This window comes from Ictidomys tridecemlineatus, chromosome 9 (genome assembly GCF_052094955.1).
Source record: "Ictidomys tridecemlineatus isolate mIctTri1 chromosome 9, mIctTri1.hap1, whole genome shotgun sequence".
Taxonomy (NCBI): Eukaryota; Metazoa; Chordata; class Mammalia; order Rodentia; family Sciuridae; genus Ictidomys; species Ictidomys tridecemlineatus.
The window spans coordinates 77618822-77646477 of record NC_135485.1 but is presented as its reverse complement, the minus strand read 5'-3'; the positions used below and the strand labels follow the sequence as shown (position 1 = coordinate 77646477).

Here is a 27656-nt window from a genome sequence, read left to right as displayed (position 1 = left end):
TTAGTTCATTGTGTTTATATAGGACAATGTTTTTGTATCCACAGCAGAACATCTAGGTTGCTTCCACAGTTTCGCTATTGTGAATTGAGTTGTATAAACATTGGTGTGGCTGCGTTACTACAGTATGCTGGTATTAAGTTCTTTGGTTATAGATCCAGGAGTGGGGTAGCTGGGCCAAATGGTGGTTCCATTCCAAGTTTTCTAAGGAAAGATAGGGTTTTGAACTGGCCATTGGTCACCTGATGGTACTTCATGGGTTCCTCCAAGCCTGGCTTGCAGCTGCCTCCCCCCATTCTCTGGGATGAGCCAGATGCTCCATCGTGTCATCTGCAGTAAAGATGGCTTTCCTATGTCCTGTTCCTCATCAGCTTGCAGTGCTGGGTCTGCCCCCAAGATGGAACTGAGCAGTGGATGCACAGGCATTGCTCCAATGTCCTGCTACCTCCTGAGATGGAAGGAATATCTCTGAGGTTTGTTGTATATCCACCCCTGCCCCTACATTTGCTGTCTCTCCTTGAAGTCTTAAGTACCCTAATTCCACTTGTTCTAACTTGTTCCCCTTCTCCAAAACAATGACTTTTCTACTCTGATAAATACCCCTCATTCAACACCCACATTTGCAAGTTGCTGCAAAGATGAAAAAATTAGGTGCTGTACTAAAATTCTCAGAACAGATGCTCTAGCATTGAAAATGCTGCAGAGACACTTGGCTATACCACGAACTAGCTCTGCCATTGACTTCAGATCCTTCCCTGCTAGGAAAGGAGGCCAAGTGCTATCCAGGTGCAGCTAATAGAATTATCTCTGTTCTCTGGCTTTGATTCTTCAGAATCAAACACACACACATTCTCTCTCTCTCTCTCTCTCTCTCTCTCTCTCTCTCTCTCTCTCTCTCTCTCTCTCAATGAAATACAATTTGGACCACAGCACATATATCAATATGTTAAATACTAATTATTTACAGAAGAAGGTTCTAGACTGTGTGTTTGCTTGATGTTGTTTTTATTATTTTCTCAAGAGGCTAGGAGCAAAGAGGATCCTGTGGCTGTCCTCTTTAAAGTCTTCCTTGGCTCTTCCTTTCTGGAAAATCTCATGGGTTGTACAGCCAGGAAGGGGAATGACTTTGGAGACTAGAGCTAAGGACAGCCCAGCCTGTGAAATCAGATTTGGTGTTTTCTGGCACAGTTTGGAACACTGACCACCTGAGTCCAAAGATTTGTCCAGAGAGTCACCTTTGAAAACACTTGTCATTACACATGGAAGGCACATCTTCAGGGAAAGATTAAAAGAAGGAAATGTGACTTATAATTACTGTTAAGCATGTGTTAACATGGCCCTTGATGAATGCCAAATTTATGCCCTTTTTCCAAACCACACACACACACACGAAAAAAAATTCTAACACTTAAAACATCCATGACATCTTTTCAAATAATATTCAAAAATAGGTAAAATTAAATGTATAGCAAAGGAATTTCAGAATAAGCTGCTGAATTTATAAAATGAATCAATTTTTAAAACACATCAATATGATGTCTCAGGATAAACTATATCAAATATATGTTTATTCAGTGCAAAGTGTTCATTTCCTTCAAGAAAATGTTTCATGATACATATAGGCCAAGAACCAAAACCTGGAGATTTTTTCAGTTGAGAGAAGCCAGGAACTTTGTGTTTCATTGGAGAATTTCTGCCTAAATCTCAGAAGTTGGACCTCAATGACATGACCAGATAGTGGGTTTATTGGAGAATGTCCCCCATTCCTAAAATGATAGTATGGACTATATCCCGCTAGGCCAAGGGTAGTTTTGGCTTCTGCCTTCTATTTGATAATATTTTCCCCTCTCTGCTCCCCCCAGCTCACTCTTGAAAGGCCTTCTGTTCTGCCAGCCATAGTGACATCTGCTGGCGGACATGGGAAGTCACAAATCTGGGGGACCCTCTCAACCAAACCTTGTTAATGTTGCCATTTATCATAGGGGCAGGGGTACGGGCTCTGGAGGGCTGGGCGTCCTGTCATTTCTCCCATACCCTCTCCCAAGAGAGCATCCATGTCTCAAGCAGCCAGTTTCCACCTTCGATTCGCAGAACTGAAAGTCAGGCAGATGCAAACCCCAATGCTAGCGTGGGCCCTGGAGAAGAAGCCACCACTCCAGGTGACAATAGACTTGACTGGATGCTTGGAGACTGAAGCAAGGCAGTTCTCACCCACCTCTTCTCCCTCCTCATTTTCAGCAGGCCTCTGCCTGCGGTTAGGAGAGGAGTGGAGCTCTGTCCCCCACCTGACCCCACTGTCTCAGCACTGCTTTAAGGGCAAACTTGCAACTAGGTGAGTCCAAAGAGGATTATTCCAACTCAGAGTTTCTTTTCTTCTAAATTAACGCAGTAGATGTCCACTTTGCGTTTCTGAGAAGTTCATGGTGTCCTAAGAACTCCATGTCACTTTTGCTACTCAAAGTGGGGTCCCTTGGTCAGCAGCACCAGCATCCCTGCTCAGAGCCTGTGAGAAACACTGCTACTCAGAGGTGCTGGCGTTTTGCACTGACAGAAGACACTTTGAAAGAAGCCCCGAGGCTATATCTGCACATACCCAAGTTCATGTGCTTGTACTCCACACTGGGTTCCTCACCTTGGCGCCCTTGGCTCATCAGGCCATATCCTTCTTAGTCTGTAGAGGTTTTCCCCGTGCAGTGTAGACATTCAGCAGCACCCATGGCCTCTACCTGAGTTGTGCACCAACACCCCTGACTTGTGATAACTCAAAAGGTCTCCAGGCATTGTCAAATGACCCGAGGGGAGGGGGAAAGTCACCTGTGTTGAGACCCATCAGCTTCAGGGTCACCTGAGACCTTGTTACAAACACACATTCTCAGACCCCACCCCAGACTGGCAAAACCAGGAGCTCCAATGGGGACCAGGAATCTGATTAAACTCTCTGCAAGACACAGGAACTCTGAGGTAGATGAGGACTCAGGAAAGGCCCTGTAGTGAATCACTGTTTGGTGACAGACAAGTCACAGGGGTGCCAAGGTCTGGGCTTGGCACAAGATTCAGGAGGCACCCACACTTTGTAGGTTCAAACAGCAATTCTTTATTCCAGCTCTCACACCGCCTCCACACAGGTCCAGGGGCAATCGCGTTCTGCCGTCTCCCGCACAATCCACCTACTCCACGAGGCTATCTCCAAATCCCATTTTAATCTCACGAGAACTCAACGGGAACAAGCAGCAGGAACACCCTAATCCCAGCAATAATCTTCAACCACCAACTTCCCTAAAACCCATTATCTTAAACTGGCAACGCCTTAAACTCAAGGAGCCGGTTACTTCCTCAAACCTGATCAGCTCTAAACTCGGATCCGCCTTGGTCCTTGAGCAAGGTCACCTTATTAAAGCATGCATGCAATGTCCCATCGAATGTCCTCTAAGCAGCATGGGGTACGCTTGGCAAGGAAATTTCGATGCGTCATTCCTACTTGGTAATGGCCCTCAGCACAGGGGCCACAGCATGACCAAGAGGTTGCAGGCTGTGGGGGATAAAGAGCCCAAAGCTGGAGCCACATGGGAGGGTTTGCAGCCACACTTCCCCCTGTACTATCTCCATGACCTTGGCCAAGCGACCTGATCTGTCAGTGCCTCAGTTGCCACCTATGGACAACAAAAGCACTGTTCCTCCTGCAACTATTGAATGATGAGGAAGTTTTTACGTTAAGGTGCTTAGAAGAGTGCTCTGTACCAAGAGCTTCGGACACGTCACCTACTGGTCTCATCTTCACCATCACTTTCCTGTCTTGACCCGGATTGTTAAGTCCCCTACAAGCCAGCCAGGCAGGTGCTTCATTCTCTGCCACATCCTCGGCCGGGAGCCCTAGCCTGGGCTAGATCAGGCTCTCAATGAACATCAGTGGAGAAAGGCATTGCAGTGTGGGAAGTCGTTCTCGCACGTGATTGGGCAGCTCCCTGACTAGGTGTGAGGCCTTCCGGCTAAACTGTGTCAGAACTAATCCCCACCCTTTCTAGGTGCGAGAGCCCATCCGTGTGGGGGTGTGACTGACCACTGACCCTGAGACCAATCACTGACCCTGACCTTGGAATGCTGTCCCCCTCGACCTTCATTGGATGGAATTTTCCCCTGAATTTCTTGTTCCCCAATAAAAGGCCATCCTCTGGCGTGCTCTCTGTCTCTCCTGATAGTCTTGTGTAACCTCACTGCCCACCCGGTGGCTCGAGGCAGGAGCCAGAGGGAGAGCCGTCTCAGACCTGTTGAAAAAAAAAGGTAAATTGAGTTTATGTGTGTTTATTTTGATCTCACTAGTTAACTTCTATGCTTAGAACCTCTAGTATGAGGCTAGCGTGCTGGTTGCGCGGCTGAATTTGCAGTGCCCCCAAGGACATGAGGACACCAGCAGAAGCCCTCTGTCTCAGGGACTTGAACTTTGCTATGGATCCTGTATGTTCTGCAGAGGGACCCCAGCTTCCTGGATCTGATTCTATTAGAAGGTGGCCTTGCAAATGTGGCAACTGGGCAAAACTGAGCTTTTCCGTCCATGTGGATTAGACGGAACCTCAGGTAGATCTACAGGCATGCTGTAACCAACAGTCAATCAACACACGCTTAGAAAATCATGGAAAGGCTAATGATGGGGGCGGGGTGCTTCACAGATGCTGTGTGTTTTCTTCCTCTACTTCTAGGAGTCTCTCTACACTCCTCCTGAAGTCAGTCATACAACTATCCCCATTTCAGATATGCAAATACTGAGGCCCCAAGAGGTTACAGACATGTCCAAGGTCATTGTCTAGTAAACAGTGAAAGTGTTCTTCTCATGCTGGTCTCTGATTCCAAACCCACACCTGCCTTTCTTCCCAGGGCACTTCCTGGTCTGCACACAGGGATTATATGCCTTAAGATTGGGAGGACAATCCTACTTTCAAACCTTCTACCTCATGTTATGCTGAAGACAATCCTAAGCAGCAGAGCACGTGTCTTATTTGGTTTAAAAACTCCATCTCTGGTAGTAATGAGATCTCTCTGCCACAGCCCCACCAGACAGCCACCTGGGATGAAGGCAGAGTGACCACAGGAGTGTGAAGAGAGAGGACAAGATTCAGGAAATTGCGAGACATAGAAGCAAGAACTGAATACACTAGCACAGACAGGACTTGCAGAGAGTGCAGCTGAGAGACCTGGAGCAGGGCGGGAGCAAGCCAGCGCATTCCACGGGTATTGATGAAGGTCTGCTGTGTTCCTGGCACTATGCTGAGAAGTAGATGCTGCATTGAGTACAGTCTCTGACCTTGCCCTGCTAAAGATCCCAGTCTGGGAATTTAAAGCTGGATGATATTGTCTAGCACTATGCCATTTCTTCACACTCCAGCTGACCTCTAGCCCCCAGCACCATGGCCCATTTGCCTACAGTGAAGGCCAGCAGCAGCTTTCCGTCATGGCTAGCAGGAGTGGGTGGAGAACCCCAGCTCTCTCACTCTGTAGGAAGGCTTCTATTAGTAGCATGATCTACATGGACCCCCAGCACTCCTTAGCAGGACTGTGCTTAGTGGCTCAGTGACAACAACTGGCTGGTACACCCTGTCTTCCAGTTCCTAATCACTTCCTGTTCCCACCTGGAGTTTTCTAGCATCACCTCCTAAGAAAACTACTTGCTAACAAATCTGGATCACAGGTTCCCTACACTTTAACCTCAGGGAAGCCAGAGCACAAAAGAAGGTTCTAGAAATGTTTGCAGTGATCCCAGTCTATCTAGCCATTTTACCCCTGTTGTTGGTTCTCCTTGGCTGCTCTGACTGCCCTGATAGGTTTAGGAGAAAAGACAAGCTGTATTTTGGCATGTAAAAAGAATTCAGGACAAGTCTCTTTCACACAACTTACCAAGTAGGGGCATATGATGTACCAGAGTTTAGGACTTCAAGGCTGCTGTCAGGTGGTTCCCGGGCTCTTCTGGTCCTCACCCTCACTCAATGTCTTTTTGTTGGTGATGTAGTTCAGCAATGGATTACTGGCCCAGAGACTTGTTCAATATTCCTCAGCAGTAGCAAAACGCTGTTGCCATTATAGGTAGCCAACTCCAGTAGTAGCATGATCTACATGGACCCCCAGCACTTGCCCACAATCTGCCCCGCAAGCAACCATGCTGTCTAAAATATACATCATGCTTAATTGTGTGGAAGAATTCTACATCTAGCCAAACCACAAGAGCTTGCAAAAGCCAGCCCAATAACATTTAGAGGATTCTCTCTCCAAAGCAAGCTTGCCAATGCCTGAGTGCCCACACACTCTATTGGCACCAACCTCACTTCCTTTTACAATGCACATCCACCAAGATATCATCGCCTGTGGTGGTTGAGCAGGCCTCTCCAACAAACAAGGTGTTTTCAGATGCACATGAATGAACTTACCAAAAATACTGGAAGAAAAAAATTCACTCTCTAAGATATGATGACGGAGCTGCTCTGTGATCTAGACCATCCCCCTCTCCTGCATTCTTTCTGTTTTCCTCTGTCTGGCTGGACCTCCACCTCAGCCCAGAAGGATGTGTCCTTTCTAGTCAGAAGCCCTGTCATGGCTTCCATTTCCAGGCCCTGCTTCCTGGTTATCTGCAGCCAGGTCTCAGTTTCAAGGTAGTCTCTTCAGATCCCTTCCCTACCCTAACCACAGTGTGGGCTTTGGCCCCATCCTTTACTCTCTACACCACCATTCTACATTATAGTCTTTCTGTCCCTCTCTTTGACCCAGGACTACCCATGACTGACTCCTCCAAACAACAAGCTGTTGAACCAGGTGGCATCAGAAGGTAGAAATGACCTGATTGCTAACTTGAAGATTTCACAGAATAGTTCAAGAGACAAGGAATATCCTGAACCAGTGAAATGACATAAGAGGAAGTCAATGAATTCTAACCTCAAGGATAAATTCTACAGTACACTGGCTGTCAAATTCAGCTACACACTGGAGCCACCTGGGAGCTGTGCATAGTACTGACCGCTGGACCACCCACTGGCCCTGGGCTGATGGAATGGCTCTGGGCTAAGATGGGACAGTGGGGTTTGTAAATTACCAGTTGAGTATAATATAAAGCAAACTTTCAGAACACTGCTTTTTCCCCACATGAAGAACTGTGTGCATACAGATGCAGAAGTACACAAATCTGCAGCATAAGGCTCCTTGAGGGCCATAGATTAAAAGCACTGTAGTTACCAGCACCCTGGCTAGGCACACCACCAGCCCCCTGGAAGCCTCCTATTTCCACCTTCCAGGTTTTTGCAGCCCTGCCATCCAAGCATGGAGGAGTCCTCCCTGCTGAGAAATTTCAGTGTGCATAATGGAGAGCCCTCTCTCCTAGGAGTCCCTGCTTTGACAATAAGTGCACTGGAGAAGTTTAAATCAAGTGGGAGGCACATGGGCAGGCTTCCTGGATGAGGCCCTATTGAAGGGAGGATAGGATCTGAGGAGTGGACCAGAGAGAGGAAAGATGGGAAAGGGAGGGAAACAGGCGAGGGCAGGGCGGCAGCATCACTGGAAAAGAGGCCCCAGGAGGAAATGCTACAGACTCTCAGCTGAAGACACCCATGAGGGCTTGAGGAGTTTTCAAGCACAGCCTTCCTTGCCAATATGTGTGAGCTTCCTGTTCAATAGACACTTTACAATTTTTTTTTTTTTTTTATTCCAAGAACCACTACCGTGTGGAACTTGAATGAGTTTAGTGGTAAATGACATGGAGGGACCCGCATTTAACAAACAGGTTTACTGATGGCACAAAGGCTTCAAAGTGAAACTGTGTCTGCCAGTTATTACAAGTCATTCTGCGGCACTCTAGTTCAAACAGGGACAGCCACAAATTCCTCACTGGGAACACACTTTACTGCCAAAAGTGGAAGCTGCTTGGATGAACCACTTCACTTCTGAACTTCTAAGCTGTCCTGAGCAAGCACATTCAGAACCCACTTCAGGCCCAATAGGAAAAGTGTACCTATAAGAGAACCCTTGTAGCTCTGATCACCAACGTTAAAAAGGAAAGCTGCTCTTTGAAGAAAATCCATTTGCCAATGTTTCACTGAAATCAATGGTTCCCCCTTACTCAGAAAACAAAATAGAAACACAGGAGCCTTCATGCACGGAATCTGAATTTCCAATGGAACAGATGCTTCAGAGAGAAACTGAGAGTGCCGGCTCTGAGAAGCGGTTCCACTTCATGCAGCTTCAACCAGAAACAAACCTCAATGTGCTTACAAAGAACAAGACCGTTCCTTCAGTTGGAAGCTGCCTGCACAAAATGTTTCTGTTCTGCACTTCCAAGCTTTTCTCAGCCAGCAAGTTCAGACGACGTTTACACCCAAAGTGCAAATTGTGCTACTCAGAGATCCCTTGGGACATCACCGATATTCACGTGGAACATTGGACGGTTGACAAGATAAATGGCCGAGTTTCATTGAAATATTTTTCTCATTTTTTTTCTGAAAACTCACTGGAAATGAAGGCGCCCACGAGCAACAAACTCTGCTTTATACAAGACACAGAAACTTCTAAGTAAAGCCCGTGACTGCTGGCTCTGAGAAGGGGTTCCAATTCCTACTAGTTCAACCAAGCCCAAATCCCAATATGCTCTCTAGAAACACATTTACATCCTGCAATTGAAGCTGTTGCACACCCTGCTTCTCTTCTGCACTTCACACTCTTCTCACCGAGCACATTCAGAGAGCAGTGCAGGCTCAGTATCCGAAGTGTGCTAGCAGGAGAGCCCTTGTACCTCGGAGCACTTGCTCAGATAGGAAGCCATGGGACTGCTGGGTGGATCAATTCCTCAAAGATTCTTTGGAATCCATTCCTCAAGCAGATTCTGAAAACTATCTTGAAATTGCATGAGCCTGTCTGCAATGATCTGTGCTTTACTGAGTGCAAAGATGGTTCCAAGTGAAACGGTGCCATCAGCTCTGACAAGAGGTTCTGCTTCCTGCATGTTCAACCAGGGAAAAACCGCCACGTGTTCACTGAGAACAAAGCTACTTTGTGCACAAAATTTTTCTGTTTGCCCCCTACAAATGCATCTCAGGATGCACATTCAGAACACATTTCCTGCAAAATCATGACAAAGTATCATTGCAAAAGTCCATTCTGGTCTAGCATCACCAACATTAATTAGGAAATGAATTGCATAGGTTTCATTGTATTCCCTTGGTCTCCTTCTTCTAAAAACTCATTGAAATTGCAAGTGCCTGACAGCAAGCAACTTACCATTGACCAAGAGCACAGTTGTTTCCAATAGAAACTGTGCCTGCTAGCTCTCAGAAGCCACTGGATTTAAGGCTACTTCAGCCAGGATCAAAGCTCAATGGGCACGATGAGAAAAATGTCATTTCCTAATATGGAAGCTGCTTGACAAAATTCTTCTATGCTGCACTTCCAAAATATTCTCAGGAAGCACACTCAGAGCACAGTTTCAGCCCATATGCAAAGAGTGCTAGCAAGAGAGCCCTTGGACCTAGGTTCAGCAACTTTGAGAACTGTGGGCCCACTGGGAAAAGCAATTCCCCAAGGTGGATTGAAATCCATTGCTCAATTGTTTGTCACAGAATTCACTTGAAATCCAAGTGCCTGCCTGCATTGAACTTGCACTGACCAATTGTACAGATGCTTCAGAGGGAAACTGCCACCTCTGAGAAGCGGTGGTTCTTCATGCTAGTTTAAGTAGTGACAAACCCCAATGTGCTCACTGAGAACAAAATGAGCTCCTGAATGTTGAAGCTGCTGAGAGACTGCTTTACTTTTGCACTCCCAAACTACTCTCAGCAAGCACATTCAGAGCCGAGGTCAGGCCCAAAATACAATGTTGGCTGACAAGAGAGGCCTTGCACCCAGGATCACCAATTTTGAGAAGGCAATGAGGACTGCTGAAAAGAACAATTCCACAAAATTCCATAAAAACCCACTCATCAGACCTTTCTGAAAACACTGGAAATGCAGGTTTCATGCAAGGAACTCTGGGTGACAGATGGCAAAGTTTGCCAAATGCAAACATGCCTACCAGCTCTGAAAAGCCGTTCTCATTCACACTGCTTCAACCAGGGAAAATCCCATGTGCTCACTGAGAACAAGTTAGCTTGTGCCACTTGAAGCTGCTTCCACAAACAGTTTCACTTCTGCACTTCTAAGCTGTTCTCCTCAAGCCCTTTCAGAGAACAGTTCAGACATGAAACACAAAGGGTGCCAGAAAGAGATCTCTTGAATCTAGCATCACCAACTTTCAGGGGAAAAGAGTACCAGCTGAGAAGATCAGTTCTCCAAAGTCTCACTGACATCCATTTGTCACACTTGTTTACAACATTCACTTGAAGTGCAGGTGCCTACATGAGTGAACTGTTTTTGATCAATGGCACAGAGGCTTCAATGTGAAAGCATTCCTGTCACCTGTAAGAAGCAGTTTTGCTTTCTTCTTGGTCACACAGAAAAAAACAGCAAGAGCCTACTTACAAAAAAGTTAATCAACAAAGCAAATTGAAACTGCTTGCAGCAAATGGCTTCCATTCCCCCACTCCCCAGCTATTTTCAGCAATCACATCCAGAGTCCAATTCCAGCCCAATATGAAATGTGTGCTCCCAAGAAAGCCTGTATAATTTACATCACCCAACTTGGGGAGGCAAGGGGAATGCTGAGAAGATCAGTTCTCCAAAGGTTCATTGAAATCCAAAACTCCTATTTTTTCATAAAACTCATTGAAAGGCAGGGGCCTCACCTGCAGCCATCAGTGGTTGAATGATGGCACAGAGGCTTCAATGTGAAACCCTGAATGTCAATCATTACAAGTGCTTCTGACACACTCTAGTTCAACCAGGGACAACCCAAAGTGCTCAAGGAGAACAAACTTTGTTCCTGCAAGTGGAAGCAGCTTGCATGAACTGCTTCAGTCAGGAAATTCCAAGCTCTTCTCAGCAAGCACATTCAGAGCACAGTACTGGCCCAATAGAAAAAGAATCCTAGCAAAAGGGTCTCACACCTACAATCACCTTCATAAGGTAGCATCCCATCTTCTGTGTGGAAGTGGGTTTCTTCTTGGCCCTTATGCTGTGGAGGAGACCACTAGAAGCTCAGCCTCATGCAGGACCATCTGACCTGGACATTTTGCAAACCCTATGAAGCCCTCACACAAGCTCAAATGCTACAGGACTTTGCAGAATAGTCCAGGTAACAGTAGACATTCATTCATTGTCTAGAGTCTACAGATTCCTATATGCATGTCATTCATTATCATCAAATGCACAATTTTGATTAAAAATCATATAGCTAGCTAGATAGATAGATAGATAGAGATATCATTCCAATTTGAATCAAAAAAATCAGAAATATTCCCAAATCCAAAGAGTGGATCCCCATTGTGATGCTACCAGTGGAAAATTCCACAGCTGACCTCATGGGATGGTTCACAGTGAAAACACAGCTGCATGAAAAATATTACATGACATGACCTTCTGGTTATGTGGAAAGTGGCATGTGAAGTACACATGCATGTCTTCTTCAGACATGGGATTCATTTGCAAGACACCTTATGTAATGGAAAATACTCCAAAATGGGAGAAATCAGAACCACATCTCCAAAGTATTTCAGAAGAGACCAACTTCATCTGTGTATCTATCGCTCAGTGAGTGTGTGTGCTCGTGTGTGTGTGTGTGTGCTCTAGTGTGTGTTTGTGTGTGTGTGTGCTCTAGTATGTGTTTGTACCATGATAGCCGATACTTCATTGCCCCCATTGGAAAACTGACTCAGATAATGCCATCTGCCAAACTCCTAAAAACCAAACTTCTTGCTGATACAAGGAAACATTCCTTCCTGTTGGTTTGGATGTGTCCTTTAGAAATCACTGCTACATTTAGTATACTCAAATTATTACAGTAGATCAGGTAACAAAAACATATATATTTTTAAATAATAATATATTAATGGAAACAACAAATACAGGATAGAGTAACAACTGTGTTACTAAACAAGGTCAAGGACAATGGCAAACTATAGATTCAAACTTTGAAGAAAATAATTATCAATGTAAATATTCCTGGGCTGCCTCAGTCCTGCCCAGGCACACAGCAGCAGAATGGTTTTGCAAGCATCCTCAGGAGGGTTGCACCCTTCTTTGCAGGACGAGAGGGAGGTTGAGGCTGGATCCACAAATCATTCTTTTGGGAGAGGCTCCTTTTCCTCAGCACGAAGTTGGGTTTTGTGTGAGGGTTCTTTGCGTGAAATACATTGGCCTGCGCTGGAATCCTCAGCTCTGGGGAGAGAGGGGTGTACACAATAAGGTGGCTCAGGAGGTGCTCTCTGGGACACCCCAACATCTGAGAGCCTGTGCCAGAAAAGGCCAGAGCCACACACCTGAGAGCTCTCCAATTCAGCACCAATACCAACAAGACAGCCTCCACAGACCTCCCTGAGGAAGAACTAGGCAGAGCACTTCCACAGACCTAATGTCGGTTCCTATCAAAGGCTTTGGACTCCAAAACATCCCAGGTCCTCTTGCATCTGCCAAAGCACACCACTAGGGTTTGCATCTGAAATCTCCCACAAAAGGCTCATGTGCCAAAGATTCAGTCCACACATGAGCCATCTTCACAGGTGGGTTTGGAGGGAAGCATTGGATGGTGAGTGCTCTGGTGTCAACATGAAATTCTCATTCAAGATGAATACACTACTGGGGGGTGGGAGGGACTGGAAGAAAGGTTGAGCATGCTTGGAGGAAGACATAAACAGGGGTGCGCCCTGGGCAACAATACCTTGTCCCTTTTGGCTTCACTGAATCCTCATTCTCCAAGTAGAGGTCCTCCTTCTCCTCTCCATCTTTCTCTCTCTCCCTCTCTCCCAGCCTTGCTCTCTCTCTCCCAGTCTATGCCTGTTTGGCAAGGGCTGAGTAGCTCTCCACTGCCACACACTAGACCTTTATGGACAGCTTCAGTGCACAACCAAAGAGAAAGTTGTGAAACCCAGAGAAAAGGCCTAGGATTCCTCAAGTATGGCCACAGTGAGGACAGGCTGACCAGCACAGATACCAAATTAGAGCCATGCTTCTGCATTGGTGGAGCCTGCCTCCATGTGAACCAGGCTTCTGAGAATGGAGGCCAAATTCCAAATGCTGCCCAACTGAGAACAATGGTTCCAAAGACCAGCAAAGGGAATGCTTCCCTCCAACATGGTGTATGGTCCAGTGGTGCCATGACCCCAAGTGGGGGAATACAACAGCCTGCTTCTTCTTCCTCTGAACTCGTGTTTCCTGTTGCCCTTCTCTAACCTAGAGCCTGTTCTTTATCCCTTCTGGGTTGGATGTGGGGATCTCTGCTATGAATTTCTTAGGCTACCAAGGCCCCAGACAGACTTCCTCTTCCATTGATTCTACTAACCTAACAGTAGGTTAAGATAGGAGACAAGTGATTCTAGAACTCATAGGGATGGTGGTCTTCAGCATACATAGGCTGGGATAATGGCTGCTGTGGTGTTTGGCTCACAAAAACCAACCAACCAACCAACGAAAAAGCGCTGGCATTATTATCAGATGAGCTTTGTGGCTACGTGCTCAGGAAGCCCTCATCTGACTTTAGTTAGGGATCATAACCTGGCTATTGTGATCACTCCTTGGCAAGCACTCTGGTACAGAAGACCATGGAATTTATGCAAAGACAGATGATTCAAGCTGTCTCCCAGGCTGTTTTCTTCCCAATTTCATCCTGTTACTGCTTGCTAGAATCCTGGCAATGCTCTGCCAAGACAGTGGTTTTCTGGTCACACAGAAGGCTTTCAATCCTACTGCTCCAGTCCACAAAATGCCAGTTCCATCTTTAGCCCATGCATTCCCATGTTCCTCTGAAACCACTCTTATCCCAGACCATGAAACCATACTGCTCCTAGAAAGAGGATTTCCTCCTCACTACTCAAAGATTTCAGCTTTGGATGCCTGTTGATGTCCAGGGGAGGCACCTTTTAAGGAGCCAAAATATCCACTGGGGTATACCATTGGACCTTGAGACCTTCCTCCAGCAGAAGTGCAGTTGGCTTTGTGCACGAACCCAACACACCTGTTGGAGCATTCTTGGGGGTTCCGAGACTACTCTTTGGTGATAAGAGTTGACCTGAGTACACATCCTGACCCTTGTTCTCTGTCATCTGATTGTCCCACTTACTCTGACGGTGAGAGATGATTTGGCCCAGCTCATAATCCTCCGGCTTCTCCTGAGTAAGCAAGTGCAGCTCGAGGGCCCTGCGAATGATGACAGGAGCTTGATCGTGGCAGGTTACCTGAAGCAGCATGGGAGACAGGCCTTCAGGAAATGGGCCTTGAAGTGACTACTCAAGGACAGCGAGCAGGGGCATTCTGGAGGCACCTCCACTCTAAATACAAGGGCAACATCCATGACCCTACTACCTGAGGCTGACCTCCTGCTCATCACGTGGGCTCTTCCCATAGGCTACTAGCCCAATCCTTGTACATAGGACTTCCAGGACCTGACATTGCTCTTTGTGGAGCTGCACTTCTCTCCAAGTGAAAGGACCCCATTACCTGCATACAGATGCAATCACATCCCACAAGTTGGGAGGAATGGGACAATAGCCTCCAAGATCCCAGGTCTGCCCGAGGATGCAGGCGGCATTGGGAATGGCCTAGGCACAAAACCTACAGGCTTTGGTCTGGATTGCCAGGGTCCAAATCAGACCCAGGAACATGACCACACACAGGAGTGACGAAAGATAGCCACAAGAGCTCCTGGCCTCCAGAGGCTCAGTGCTGGCTGGGGTATAAGAGGGCACCTCATACGGCAAGGGTGGTCATTGGGTTACCAGGACATGTAGTGTGCTTGCTCCACATCCATACTGACTCTGCAAAGAGACCCTCTCAGCTCCTTGTTCAAGGAACATGCAGAACCTCATACTGGTGTCCTGCTCCATAGACGCCAGCATCCCATACAGGGGAACCTGCAACCTAGGTCCTGGCCTGTTCTCATCTGTCACCCATATCTGCCTCTGCCCTTCTGGACTGCATGCTGCCACCTGACACACAGAATCCCTCAGACATGGTGGTGGACAAGCTGCTGCTCTCCCTCATCTCAGCTCCAGCCCTTCACACTGACCTCTTCCTTCTTGATTCCCATCTATCCTCCTGATCATCCAGAAGCTCCAAATTCAAGAGGGCATGTGTAGTCCATGGTATTGGACCAGTGTCTGCTCCCCACCCAGGTGTAAGCACCAGGGGACACCCTTGCTCCCAGGCTTACCAAAACAGTCTTGGCCATCTTTGGACTTTGTGTTTCTAAGTGGACATGAATTAAGCAGGTGTCTCCCACCTGATTGTGGGAAAGCGGCCTGGAGGACTTGCAGGTTGATTCTGAGAACTGTGGGGGATGGAACATCAGCAAACCCAGAAACAGAAAGCCATCCCAGCCTGTCAGTTGGCTCTATGGGCTTCTAGCACATATATCCAGCTGCTCAGGCTTCTTATTTCCCCAGGTGGGAGTGGAATGGCAGCACAAGTACAGCTTGAATAAGGTAGGTGTTTACCTCCTTTCCCATGACCTCGCGGCATTTCCTCACGATGAAATAATATTTTATTTGTGGAATCATGGACAGATACATCAGTGAGTGGTCAGGGACCTTGATTTCTGCAGAGCAAAGTGGAGAGAATTGTTAGGTGGCACTCAAGGATTATACCACAAAACACCCACAACCCCTGAGAGTCTCCGCCAGGGTGAGCCGGCACCAGAATTGAGAGCCCTCCTATCCAGCTACAGTGCCACCAAAGACTCCCTTAGTGATTCTTCCCTGGAGAAGATGATGTACAGGATTCTAAACCAAAAGAGCACCTGGCAATGGAAACAGCACATTGGGCACAGAACTTCTCAGTGCAGGTTGGATCTGCCAAAGGGACACTGCTAGGCTTTGCATCAGGATTGGCAAAGGCTTTGGTGCTTAGGCCTTTCTCCCCAGGGCAGCCATGCTCACACATGGGCATTCAGGGAAGCATTGGATAATGGGCGAATTCATCCAATTGCCCTGGATGAATCCACTCATGGATGAATATGCGGAGGGGAGGTGGTATCCATCAGAGGTGTGTTGGGCATGGACATGAGAGAACTTCAGCAGGGTGGTGCCCTGGAGAATTCTATTGTTTTCTAGGATCGCTCTCCTTCCCCTTGTTTCTCATCATGAGCTGTCTGCTTGGTACTTTTATTCTGGTTCTTGTTCTACATCTGGCTCTTCTTTCTGTCGTGCATCTTCTTGTAGTTCTTTCTGGGTCTTTTCCTTGTTCCTACATGATTTATTCTTGTTCTTCTTCTTGTGTATCTCCCTCCACCCTTCCTTCTGTTCACCTCTTTCTTTTTCTTCTTCTTCCTCCTGCTCTTCATTGTGTGATCCTCTCCCCACTCAGGAGTGTCTCTTTCTCCTCCTCCTCCTTCTCCTTCTTTCTCTGGCAATGGTGGGGCATCCTGAGGAGTTCAAATCTATCACACTCTTCTGCCCAGATGCAGCTTCTGTTCAGTAGTCCAAGATGAAATCAGTTCTCAATCAATGACCAGGAGTGAAACCAAGACCAAAGACAAGTGACTTCCTTTCTTTGTCATTGTCACAGTCAGGAAAGACTGAATGACAGACACCGCATTCTGGATAGGCTTCTACCTATGGTAGTCAGCACCTCATCTGGACCAGGATTGCTAAAATAGATACCACCTCCATAAAGCTTCTCCAATGAAAACAAGGTTTCCAAACTCTAGGAGAGGGCCAGCATCACTGCCACCCTCCTGCCATAAGGCATAGATGCCATCACACCTAGTGGGTTCCAGGCCCCCCGTAGTCCTCCCTTTTGACGTCTGTTACACACAAACCTCCCCTGGTCTGGAGCCTGCTCTCAACTGATGCTAGGGTTGAAAGTCTGTTTCTGAAATCACCTTTGTAGATTCTCGGTTTGGTAATTCCTTTTGACTGGCTTATTTTTTTACTAGGGATAAAGCCAGAGGCACTTAAGCACTGAGACCATTCCCAGGCCTTTTTACTTGGGTACAGGGTCTCCCAAAGTTTCTGAGGCTGTTTGGAAATCCCCATCCTCCTGCACTGCCTCCCAAGTCCCTGAGATTCGCAGACACTGCCCCTTGCCCAGCTCCTTGCACCTCAGTCTTCCTCATGTGTGAGACAGAGCCAACTCAAATGAGGCAGTGTGTGAAAATCGGAAAACTCACTTACATGCCCGACAGATGGTGGGTTCTATTGTGGACAGGCTGGGATGGTGGAGGCTAGGAGTGTCTGGCTCACAAGAAAGGAAAGAGCACTGGAATTGTGGACAGCTCAGCATTGTGGCCTCTGTTCTTCAGATGCCCTTCTTTGTTGCTGGAAGGAATAATAACCTGGCCATTCTGATATCTTCAGGAGATGGGCACCCAGGCACAGAGGACTTGGAATTGTTCCAAAAAGAACCCAAACAGGCTGTCCCCTGGCCTTGACTTCCTCTTCGCTGAGTCCTGTTCCCAGTCTCTGCAATACTGACATTCTTGAGTAGGCAAAACTTCTCATATCCTGGCCATGGATTGGGACCTGTGCTGCTTCTGTCCATAGCTATGCTGATCCAATCAGGACCCATGCTCTGCTCCTCTTCATTTGAAGGCATCTTTATCAGTGAGCCATAAACCAAACTGATGATGGATTGAGCCTCTCTCTGCCTTGCCCTCATCGATATTAGCTTTGCATTGCCAGACCAGGTCCAGGGGAGAACACATTTAGGGAGGTTCAGCAGCACCCTCGGGCCTCATTGAGCACCTCCAAATTGTACATGCTCATCACTGCACTTGGTTTCCTGCACCAGGCCCACCACACCCTGGCTATTTTAGGGCCAAGGCCCACTTTCTCTTGGCTGTGAGTTATCCTGAGCCCACTGTGGATCATGTCTCCCCACTGTCTGATTGTCCTACTTACTCTCATGCAGAGACATCATTCTCAGCAGCTCAAAGTTGTCCACATCCTCATGCTGCAACAAATTTTGGTCCAAGGCCCTGCGAATGAGGCTTGTCACCCTCTCCTGACATGTCACCTAGATCAGAGTGAGACAAATGTCATCAGAGAATGGCTTTTAGAGGAGCTACCCAGAAGACTGTGGTCAAACATTCAGGAGAAATGTTAGCTACATATACAAGGGCACAATCTTGTTATCCTGCTACCTGAGTGTGGCCTCCATATACCCCCTGGGTTCTTGCAACGTGCTACTAGAACAATCCTGGTACAAATATCTGCCTGTACCTGCCATCTCCCCTCTCCCTGGGGAGCCACATTCCACTCAGGTCAAAGGACCAAGCTGCCTATGCACAGACACACTCTCATCTCACTGAGATGACAGCAATGGGCCAGGGATCTGGGATGTAGGCTGCCTTTGTGGGTGGAAGAGGCAGATGCACTGAAAATTTTGGTCCTGACTGCCACTACACAAAACAGACTCAGATACAAGAGTGTGTACTTGAGTGCTTCATGATAGCCTGGAGAGGCCCTGGGCTCTGGAAGCTCGGTGCAGGTCTGGTTCTAATGATGTACTTGACTCAGCACTGGCAGTCACTGAACATGTCTCCTCTGCAGCTGGACACCTGCAGCATTAGCGTATCTACTGCATATCCATAGAAATTCTGCCAAGAACCCCTTTAGCTCCGTATTTACATACATGGAAAGACTGACATTCTGAAGCTTTGGCATGAGCCCCCAGGTGATCCTGACCCCAAATTTCCACACCTAGTCATGCTAAGGAGGTTCTCTTCCCTGCCACCAGGAACACACCCTTTCCTACACATGTGACAAGTCACTGCCAGCTCCTCTGTTCCAACCTCACTCATTGAGAATACCAAGTTCTAGGCACTGCAGCCTGCACCCTGGACATATCTCTGCCTTCATCTGTCCACAGCAGATGCCTTCATCTGTCCGTCTGCACTTCTGGCCTGCCAAACCCACAATACACAGGCCCACTCACCGCTGCAGCTGGGCATGCTGAGACTCTCTCCCCTCAGGTCAAGCCCTTAAGACTGACCTCTCTCTTCTTAATTTCCAACTACAGCCCCAGGGTTGGCTGTGTCTCCTGCCTTCCACTGTGTGGACACCCAGGAGGCAGCCCTGCTGTCAGGCTTACCAGGATGCGCTTTGTCTCTCTCAGGCTCTGTCCCTCTAGGAGGACGTGGACAAAGCGGCTGTCTTCCACCTGCTCGCTGGAGTGAAGCAGTGAGGAGCTGCTACTGGTGACTTTTCTCATGCACCACTCATTGCTTTGGGTGGCCTGGGGCAATGGTGCTGAGGCCACCGCAGAGCTGCTGCTCACAGCTGCTGGGATCCTGGATGCCACTGCCACAGAAGGCTCCAAGAACTGTGGGGGATGACAACATCAGCAAAGCCCAGCACCTGCACCCCACCCAGCCTGGCATTGGCTCTGTGGGCATTCTACAACATCCATCCAGAACCTGAGGTTCTTGTCCCCTTGGAGGATATGGAGTGGCACCAGGAGTAAAGACTGAAGAAGGTGGCTGTTTACCTCCTTTGGCTTGACTTTAAACAACTTGATGGCAGCTGTTTCCCGAAGAAGAAAGTTATAATCCACTCTGCCATCCAGGGCGTAATATACATTTCCATCAGCAGGTATCCTCAGCTCTGGAGAGGCAGGGGCAGAGGCATGGTAGGTGACACTCAAGGAATACACTACCCAACATCCCCCACAACTGAGAGCCTCTGCCAGCTCTGGTCTCACACACAGACCTGAGAGCCCCCGAATCCAGCTACTGTTGCACCAAAGACTCCCCACTGATTCCTCCCTGAGGACCCTCTATGCACAGGAATCCACTACAGGAACACCTTTCAAGGAAATAGCCCCTTGTACCCCAGACCCTCTTAGTTCACGCTGGACCCACCAAAGCGAAACAGCTAGACTTTGTATCTGGATTGGTCACCAAAGACTCATGTGTTCAAGGTTTTCTCCCCACTGCAGCAATGATCACAGGTGGATTTGGGGAAAAGCACTTGATGGTGGGTGCCTCCACCTTGCCAGTGGATTCATCCACTCATACAGGGCTACACTAATTGAAGGGGTATGGTTTGGAGGTGTGTTGAGCTTAGGTGGAGGATGTCCACAGCAGGGCTGTGCCATTCAGAGATATATATTTCTCTTGAGTTCCCCACTTCTGCATTTCCTCCTCCTGAGTATAATTCTCATTCACATTTTTAATCAATTTGTTGTTATACTTCTTGTTCGGCTTGTGTTTCTCCTACTTGTTCTTGTTCTTCTTCATCTTCTCCTCATGCTTCTTCTTATATTCATCTTGACCTTCTTATTCATGGTCTCCTCCTTCAACCTATTTTCATTTTTCTACTCCTCCTCCTCCTCCTCCATGTCCTCCTCCTCCTCGTCCTCCTCCTCCTCCTCGTCCTCCTCCTCCTCCTCGTCCTCGTCCTCCTCCTCCTCCTGCTCCTCCTCCTCCTCGACCTCCTCCTCCTCCTCCTTTTTCTTCTTCTTCTCTCTCTCTTTCTCTCTCTCTCTCTCTTTCTCTCCAAGAAAAGTTTACAAGCTGTGAAGGGTTATATTCTACCACACTCTTCTCTCTAGAAATGGCCTCTGGTCCTAAGTGGACTCAGTTTGAAATGAATTGAAAGATTGGAAGCCAGAAATGATTCTTCATTGAACTGTTTTTCTCATGTACTCATCTAGGTCAGGAAAGGCCGCCAAAGTAGGAACCCTGTGGTTGTCTGTCTTCTTTGACACAAGACAAAGAAGCCTCTCTTCTTGGCCCCTTGTGGATAATAGCTTTGCAATGCCTCCTCAGGCCAAGGAAAGAACACAAGTTAGGCAGGTCCACAGCCCCTGGGGAACATGAAGAACCTGCAGATTGATGCCCCATCATTACACTTTGTTTTATGCACAAGTCCTACCATACTCATCCTGGGCATTGGGTCAACGCACACTGTGTTTTGGCTCCCAGTTATCCTGAGCCCACTGTGACTCACTGCTCCCTACCCTCTGTGACTCACTGCTCCCTACCCTCTGATGGTTCCACTTACTCTGATGGTTCGAGACAATTTGCAGAAGCTCGTAGTTTTCTGGATCCTCCTGCTGGAGCAAGTGTGCATCTAAGGCCCTGTGGATGATGACTGGAGCCCTGTCCTGGCAGGTCACCTGAGCAGGGTTGGAGAAAGCTCATCAGAGAGGGAATTTGGGAGTAGCTATTCAGAGGACAGTGCTCAAGGACAATCAGAGACAAGTGAGCTCTCAACACAAGGGCACCATCTTGATACCCTGCTACCTGAGGCCTTCATGTGATCATGTGGGGGTCTTCCTATGAGCCTCTAGTCCAATCTTGGTACAAGAGTTTGCTTCAACCTGCTATGCCCTACAGGGACAAGGGAATAAGGACCAAAAGGTTTTGTACAGACACACTCTAGTCCCATCAAGATGGGAGGAATGGTCCAGTGGACTTCCATATCCCTGCTCTGGTCTGGGATGCAGCTGCATTTTTGTGTGGACCAGGCACAAACCCTAGGTGCTTTGATCCTGACAGCCAGGGCACAACACACACTAGGACTCTTTAATGATAGGCATAGAAGCTGATGAACTCTAGAGTGTCAGTGCTTGCTAGGGTGTCAGGAGGTTTGGACCCAGCAGGTGCACTGGTTCAACATGGCTCCCCTGGAGGTGGACACCAGAGTCTCATGATGGATACTCCACACCCAGGAAAATTCTGCAGAGAGAGCCGCTGATTCTCTATTCACATACATGCAAACTAGGACACTAATGGGCCCCTCCAAGGCCCCCAGTTCTCTGTGACCCACACCTACCCACCCTAATCATTCTACAATGGCTCCCTTCCCTTCAACCAGCAACATATCCCCTTCCACAAACACGAAAATGACTGCCAACTCCTGTGCTTCAACCTCCACGGTTCAATATACTCCTCCTCAATACCAAGGTCAGTAGAGGATGGCCTGTACCCTTGATATTTCTCTGACCTCCTCTGAACCCAGCACTCACTCCTACACTTCTGACCTGCACACCCCAAAACACACAGGCCCACTCGCACCCAGACTTGGCATGCTGCTGCTCTCCCACCTCTCTCTTGCTCACTTTCTGCTCTCCTTCCTGACCTTCCAGAAGCTCCAGTTCAAGAAGACAGGCCTAGTCCAAAGTGTTTGCTGTGGACTCGGTCTTCCCCACTGTGGGCTCCCAGGAGACTCCCCTGCTCGAAGACTCACCAGGATGCTCCTATACTGTGTTGTCCTTTCGTTTTCCAGGTAGACGTGAATGAGGCACCTGCCTCTCATCCGCTTGTTATATTGGGGCCTTGGAGAGGACGGAGTGGAGACCCCTGATGTCCTGGACTCCGGATCTTCCCCTTCCCTGGGAGAAGGCTCTGGCTCTGGGGTTGGCTGAGGAGCCGTGACAGGAACTGAGCTTGTAGCTAGAGGAGAAAAGATGCCAACATGACTGCCTTGCCCTGACCTTCCCACAGACAGACAATACACCTGCTGCCAGGAAGAACTCAGGCCCTTAGCCCACACAGGACCTCTTTGCAGACTGGGGTCACTTCCTCAATGGACTAAGGCTTATCCTAATTTCCACCCAACACCAGGCATACAGACTCCCTGCAGTGGGACAACAGTCGGATCTTTCCTCATATACCCTTAGGTACTCACCACAGTCCGCCTGGCTCTCAGGCTTTGCCTGGCTTGATTTGCCATCTTCAATTGGAGCCAGGAGGTGGTGTGCTTGGTGTTCCAGGTTCAAGCCACCCAGCAGGAGCCACATGGATAGCAGCTGCTGCAGACTCAGAAAGCCTGGAGGCTGATGGGAAGCCTCAGAGTAGAGGTTCACCCAGGTCCCCAGGAAGGAAGGTGAGGCACTGTGGGGAGGAAAATGTGGAGTCAGCAAAACCCTGGCCTTGTCTTCGCCACAGCCTCCAGAGAAAACCTCTGACCCTACACTGGGGAGAGCAGTCTTTCCTCAGCCTTCCCAAGTCAAATCACCTTGCAGGTCCCTATTCTGGAAACAGGAGCCCATCCTCTTGACCCCAAGCCCATTCCATGTTGAAGTTGGTCTAGGGGTCCACCACAGTTACTGAAGAGGACAACGTGCAGTTATGCCCCATGGAGTCAGGGATGCAGTCACATGTAGGATATGTACTCATGGCACCTGCGGTTTGAGGCTGACCCCCATGAAAAGGGACACAATGGCAGTCATTTGCACCCCATTTTTCACTGAATTATGAAACATGACTGGAAACGTGTCTTCACACAGTGGGTCCTTTCTCCATGTTCATCAGTGAATGAGCCCAAACTCCTGATTCCCACATATCTCTGGGTGTGGTAGCGGCCAAGACCAAAGCCCCTGTCCAGCTATGTCCCAGATAGGATGCTCTGTCCCACTATGGAAATTAACAAGTCTTTATTAACCCAAAAGTGCTTTTCCAAAGGCCTGAGTTTTGAGACGCCTCTGGCACAGATCTACGTTCTTCACAAAGCCAACATCACACCAGAAAGACCACCTGGCCTCGCTGAGTCCACCTGGGAATGAGCTCAGTGCACACCATTGAGCTGTGGTGCCCACTGTGTGGGGACTGCTCCACGGACCTCTGTGGATCAGCTGGAGTCAGGATGGTTTCTCTGCCTGAGAGGTGAGTTCACTCCCCTTGCAAGGCTGTGGCAGGCACCTCCAGGACTCGTCCCATTTGGGGCTGACATTCCACTATGAGTGTGGTCCTCTATCTCATTAGGTATCACAAACCTTTGGGTCCCTGAGAGGTACATGGCAGCCCCAAGACCCAGGCATGAGGGGGCTACACACTTGGGCTTGGTGGTCTGGTGCTTACCTTGGGAACAAGAGATCCAGCACCTGCTGGGTGGGGATGGAATCCCAGGAGATTAACCCCATGTTGCTCCTGAAATGTAGGTTCCTCCCACAAATGACAGGCAGGAGCTCATTCCTAAGCTGGTCCTGCCTGTAAGGTTCAAGGCTCTGTACCCTGAAGGGCTCCTCCGTGTTCTCATCATTTTCACCCTGGGTTGGGACCAAGAATGGTGGGTTCAAAATGGAAATGGTGACAAACAGAAAAATGACTTGTGCCAATACACTAGAGTCAAAGCACAATGGGACAGTTCCCATCAGTACAAACACACACACACACACACACACACACACACACACACACACACACATAGTCAGAATAGGAGTCCTGGGCCATTCATCAGGGATCAGACTAGAGGGCCGGCTGGGCTCACCTGCCCTGTGCTACTCACTGTTACTCTTGAGCTCCTGTGCGACAATTGCCAGAGGCTCTGGCGTCTAAGATGAAGCCTCACCCAGTGCATCCACAAAAGGGCTAGTTGGCCCCCCTGAGATTCTTGGGAGCCTGAGGCTCGGCATTGTTTGCAACCACAGGAGAACATCCTTCTCACTCCAGTTTCTCCAACCAAATGAGCTCGGATGGCTTGGTCAGTTAAGTGGGTGCCTGGATACCAGGGTTCCATGTTCTGTTTGATCCATTGTCAAGGCAATGATGTCATTTCCTGTGCCCATACCTGAGCCTCTTTTCACATAAGACCACTTTCAAAAGCCCTATGAGCTGCTGATTTCTCCTCCATGCCTAAACATCTCAGGTGCACAGGTGTTCACCAACAACAACCCAAACATCCCCACCAGCGTCTGCCCTGCTTGGTGCCACTAGAGTTCCAGCTTGGAGCCTTCAAAAATGCATTCACAACCAGTCCTTCCCTCTCAGCAGCTTTTGGACCCTGGTCCCATTAATGTGCAACTCATGCTGTGCCCAGTCTTTTCTGGAAAGTAGGGTAGCATCTAATCTCTAGGGTTTATTGTGTCTATTGGCCCATAACACCCTCTATTCTCCTGAAACCAGAGATGGGACTCACAGGTGGCTAAAGCACAAATGTAGAGATGGGACAATCACAAGAAGGGGAGAGACAAAGAATGCACCCCAACTCAATCAGGCCTGTGTCCCACACAGGGACGTGGCCAATGTCCATCCCATCGTGGCTGCAGTTCCCTCTCTACACCATGGCAAGTTGGAGGGGACTGAGATGCAGAGGCTGCTCCCCTCTGCCATACAACTTCCCAAGGCTTCTCCTAAGATTTCAAAAGGGCCAAGTGTGTCTAGTGTTGGGGTCTCACAGAGACTCCAAGGTACCACAGCATCCTGCTGCCCAGAACCGGTTCACCCCTCACCTCAAGGGGGCTCAGCCTCTGGATTCATGGGAATTGAAGTGGGTACAGGTGATGGGATATCACCTCCGAGACTGAGCTATGCCAAGTCCATGACCCCTGTCTGCATCCCTGTCTCCAGCACCACTCCCCTCTCTCTCTTTCCTCCCCAGATCAAACAAATCCATTTAGCAAGTGTGTCCTGTGATAAAGACATGACAGTCACCCATCCTCTCATTGCAAAAACACTGAGGCTCAGCCAACATGGATCCTACCAGGAACACAGGCATAAACTCAGAGTCCGATCCTCCCAGTCGAGCCTCAGTGGAGCCTGGACTCCCAGCCTCCTAAGTCGCCGAGCCTCAGTGGAGCCTGGACTCTCAGCCTCCTGAGTCAAGGAAACAGAGGTGCCTAGCCGAGCCACCTTGGATGAAACCGCACACAAACGGAACTTATCAATGCCCCTTGCTCTCAGTTGTGAGTAAGAGGGGAGGTGGTGTTTCACAACCCTGGACATCTAGTGCAGTCTCCAGGCTTTGGGGTGTGCCCTGGCCTCTCTCTATCTGCCCAGGCCCTCCAAATCACACTGGCCTTTTACCCAACCTCCTCCTAGGGCCAAACTCAATCCTGCCTCTCAATTTCTGCTGCCTTCCCCAACACACTGCTCCCCAAAATGAGCAGGGCTGGCTCTCTGTTATCATGCTGGTGTCAGCAGCAATGCCACCCCACTGACATAATTCTGAGTCCCAACCTAGGCACTCCAGCTGTCCTTGCCACATGTGGCCCTGTTTGGGCTCTGGCTCTTGCTCTTTTCTTTCATGTGCATGTGTTTTGAGGTTTTGAGTTTCTCCCACTGCAGAACTGCAGCTGTGGCAGGGTAGAGCTCATGAGGGTGACATTCTGAGCCACATCCAATCCCATCAGGACTGTTAACTTGGGTGATGCTGAAATACAGTGATGAGTGAACACATGGGAGGTGGTTGGACCCACCTTGCCTCTGAGTGGTTTCCTTTCAGGACAGGAATGTCGGGATGGGAGCCCCTAGCGTGGGATGCTTTGCACAAGGCGTGACCACGGGCTCTTTCCTGGCAAAAACTGGCTCCACTCAGCATGGAGAGCACTGTCATTCCTGGTGGCTAACAACAGCCCTGGACCCCAGAAAGGAACCCACACTCAAGATTAACGTCTGAGTGTGCGTGTCCTCGAGGAAATGAGGTCTCCTGATCCCAGGTGCAAAGGGGTAAGGCCTCTAACTCCAGGGGCCATGAAGGGACATCTGAGTTTCCCTTGTCCTTCTTTCCCTCTCTGAACCCATGGTGTCCTCACACTAAACACAGTTAGGACCCTGGCCTCATTCCCCAGTTGGGATCATTAGGCTCCATAAAGGACAGTCTCTAAGATGCTCAGTGGACCAACACCCTCTGCACAACCCATAACCCTATTCACCCAAGAGGCAAGAGGATTTCTATTCAGGAAAACCAGGAAAGGGAGAGCCTTTCTCAAGGACACAAGGACATTAGTGAGTGAGGGAGTGATTAATGGATGGAGAACTATTTCCACCACCAACTTCCAGGAGCATATATGGCCCTTTGGGCACAGGTCCGTACCCTTTTTTTCCAATCAAGTTTTTCAGAGAAGTGAGGCTGCCTTCTAGATGGCACCTCCACACTAAGGGGGTCTCCTACTTCTTCCACATGTACATATTGCAACGGGCCTCCCACTGTGCATCTGAGAACACTCTGTGGGCATCTGTAGCCTTTCAAGACCCCAGAAACCATGCGGGCACCCCAGCACCAGCAGAGCATTTGTGCACATCACAACAATCACCCCAGGTGAGAACTCTCCATTCCACTCTGTACTATGCCCTGCCATCTGTACTGATCAGTCCAACCCCTCTCCTTCCTGTTTCTTGATTATACTACCATGGTTCCCACACATGGATGCCAGGGTGCTTGTGGCCCCCCCAACCATTTGAGTTCCAGGAATAGTGAAATGTGTTTGGGAACTTCTGGATGACGGGAAGTCCCACCCTCCAGGTTTTCATCTTCAATGTAATGAGTGCAGAGGGAGCCAGGAGGGCTCTGTCAGGTAGAGAGAGGTGGGAGCTGATGGAGCCTCAACCAAGTGCCCAGGACTCTGGGTTCAGAGCTGGTGTTATGTGGAATTGTTGAGAGACGTGAAGAAAACCCAGATCACTGTACGCAGAGACAGCAGATGCCCTCACGTGGTCAGGCTGCTGTGCTAATCAGAGCCGCAAGATGTTCCACAGGTGTGGAGGTGGGGAACCCACGTGCCAGCCCAGGCTGCTCCTGAGCACCTCTACCTGGATTCGAAGCACGTGACTCTGCATCAGAGTCCTCACATCAATGTATCCCGGCCCCCCACCCCAAAAGTTCTCTCAGAGACACTGAGGTTCCACTGCTCTGGACTTGCCCTTTTCTCTGGGATTCTGGGAGCCC

At 48.7% G+C, this 27656-nt stretch overlaps 1 protein-coding gene across 8 annotated transcripts in view; it reads right to left on the bottom strand.

The window, feature by feature from the left end:
- Positions 1-11901: 11901 nt before the first annotated feature.
- The window catches only part of LOC144366812 (uncharacterized), a 31214-nt gene continuing 15459 nt past the window's right edge, over positions 11902-27656 (bottom strand). For 7 of the 8 annotated variants that reach the window (XM_078021643.1, XM_078021641.1, XM_078021638.1 and 4 more), the window contains 11 exons: positions 23852-24039; positions 22680-22885; positions 22239-22444; positions 21051-21165; positions 19534-19649; positions 19138-19368; positions 17946-18060; positions 15543-15643; positions 15260-15376; positions 14171-14285; positions 11902-12273 (listed from right to left, as the gene is read on the bottom strand). In XM_078021643.1, the coding sequence (XP_077877769.1) occupies positions 12068-12273; positions 14171-14285; positions 15260-15376; positions 15543-15643; positions 17946-18060; positions 19138-19368; positions 19534-19649; positions 21051-21165; positions 22239-22444; positions 22680-22885; positions 23852-24039 (1716 nt within the window). In that variant the 3' untranslated portion in view covers positions 11902-12067. The remainder of the gene's footprint in view (positions 12274-14170; positions 14286-15259; positions 15377-15542; positions 15644-17945; positions 18061-19137; positions 19369-19533; positions 19650-21050; positions 21166-22238; positions 22445-22679; positions 22886-23851; positions 24040-27656) is intronic. The other variant, XM_078021644.1, reaches the window with a different exon arrangement.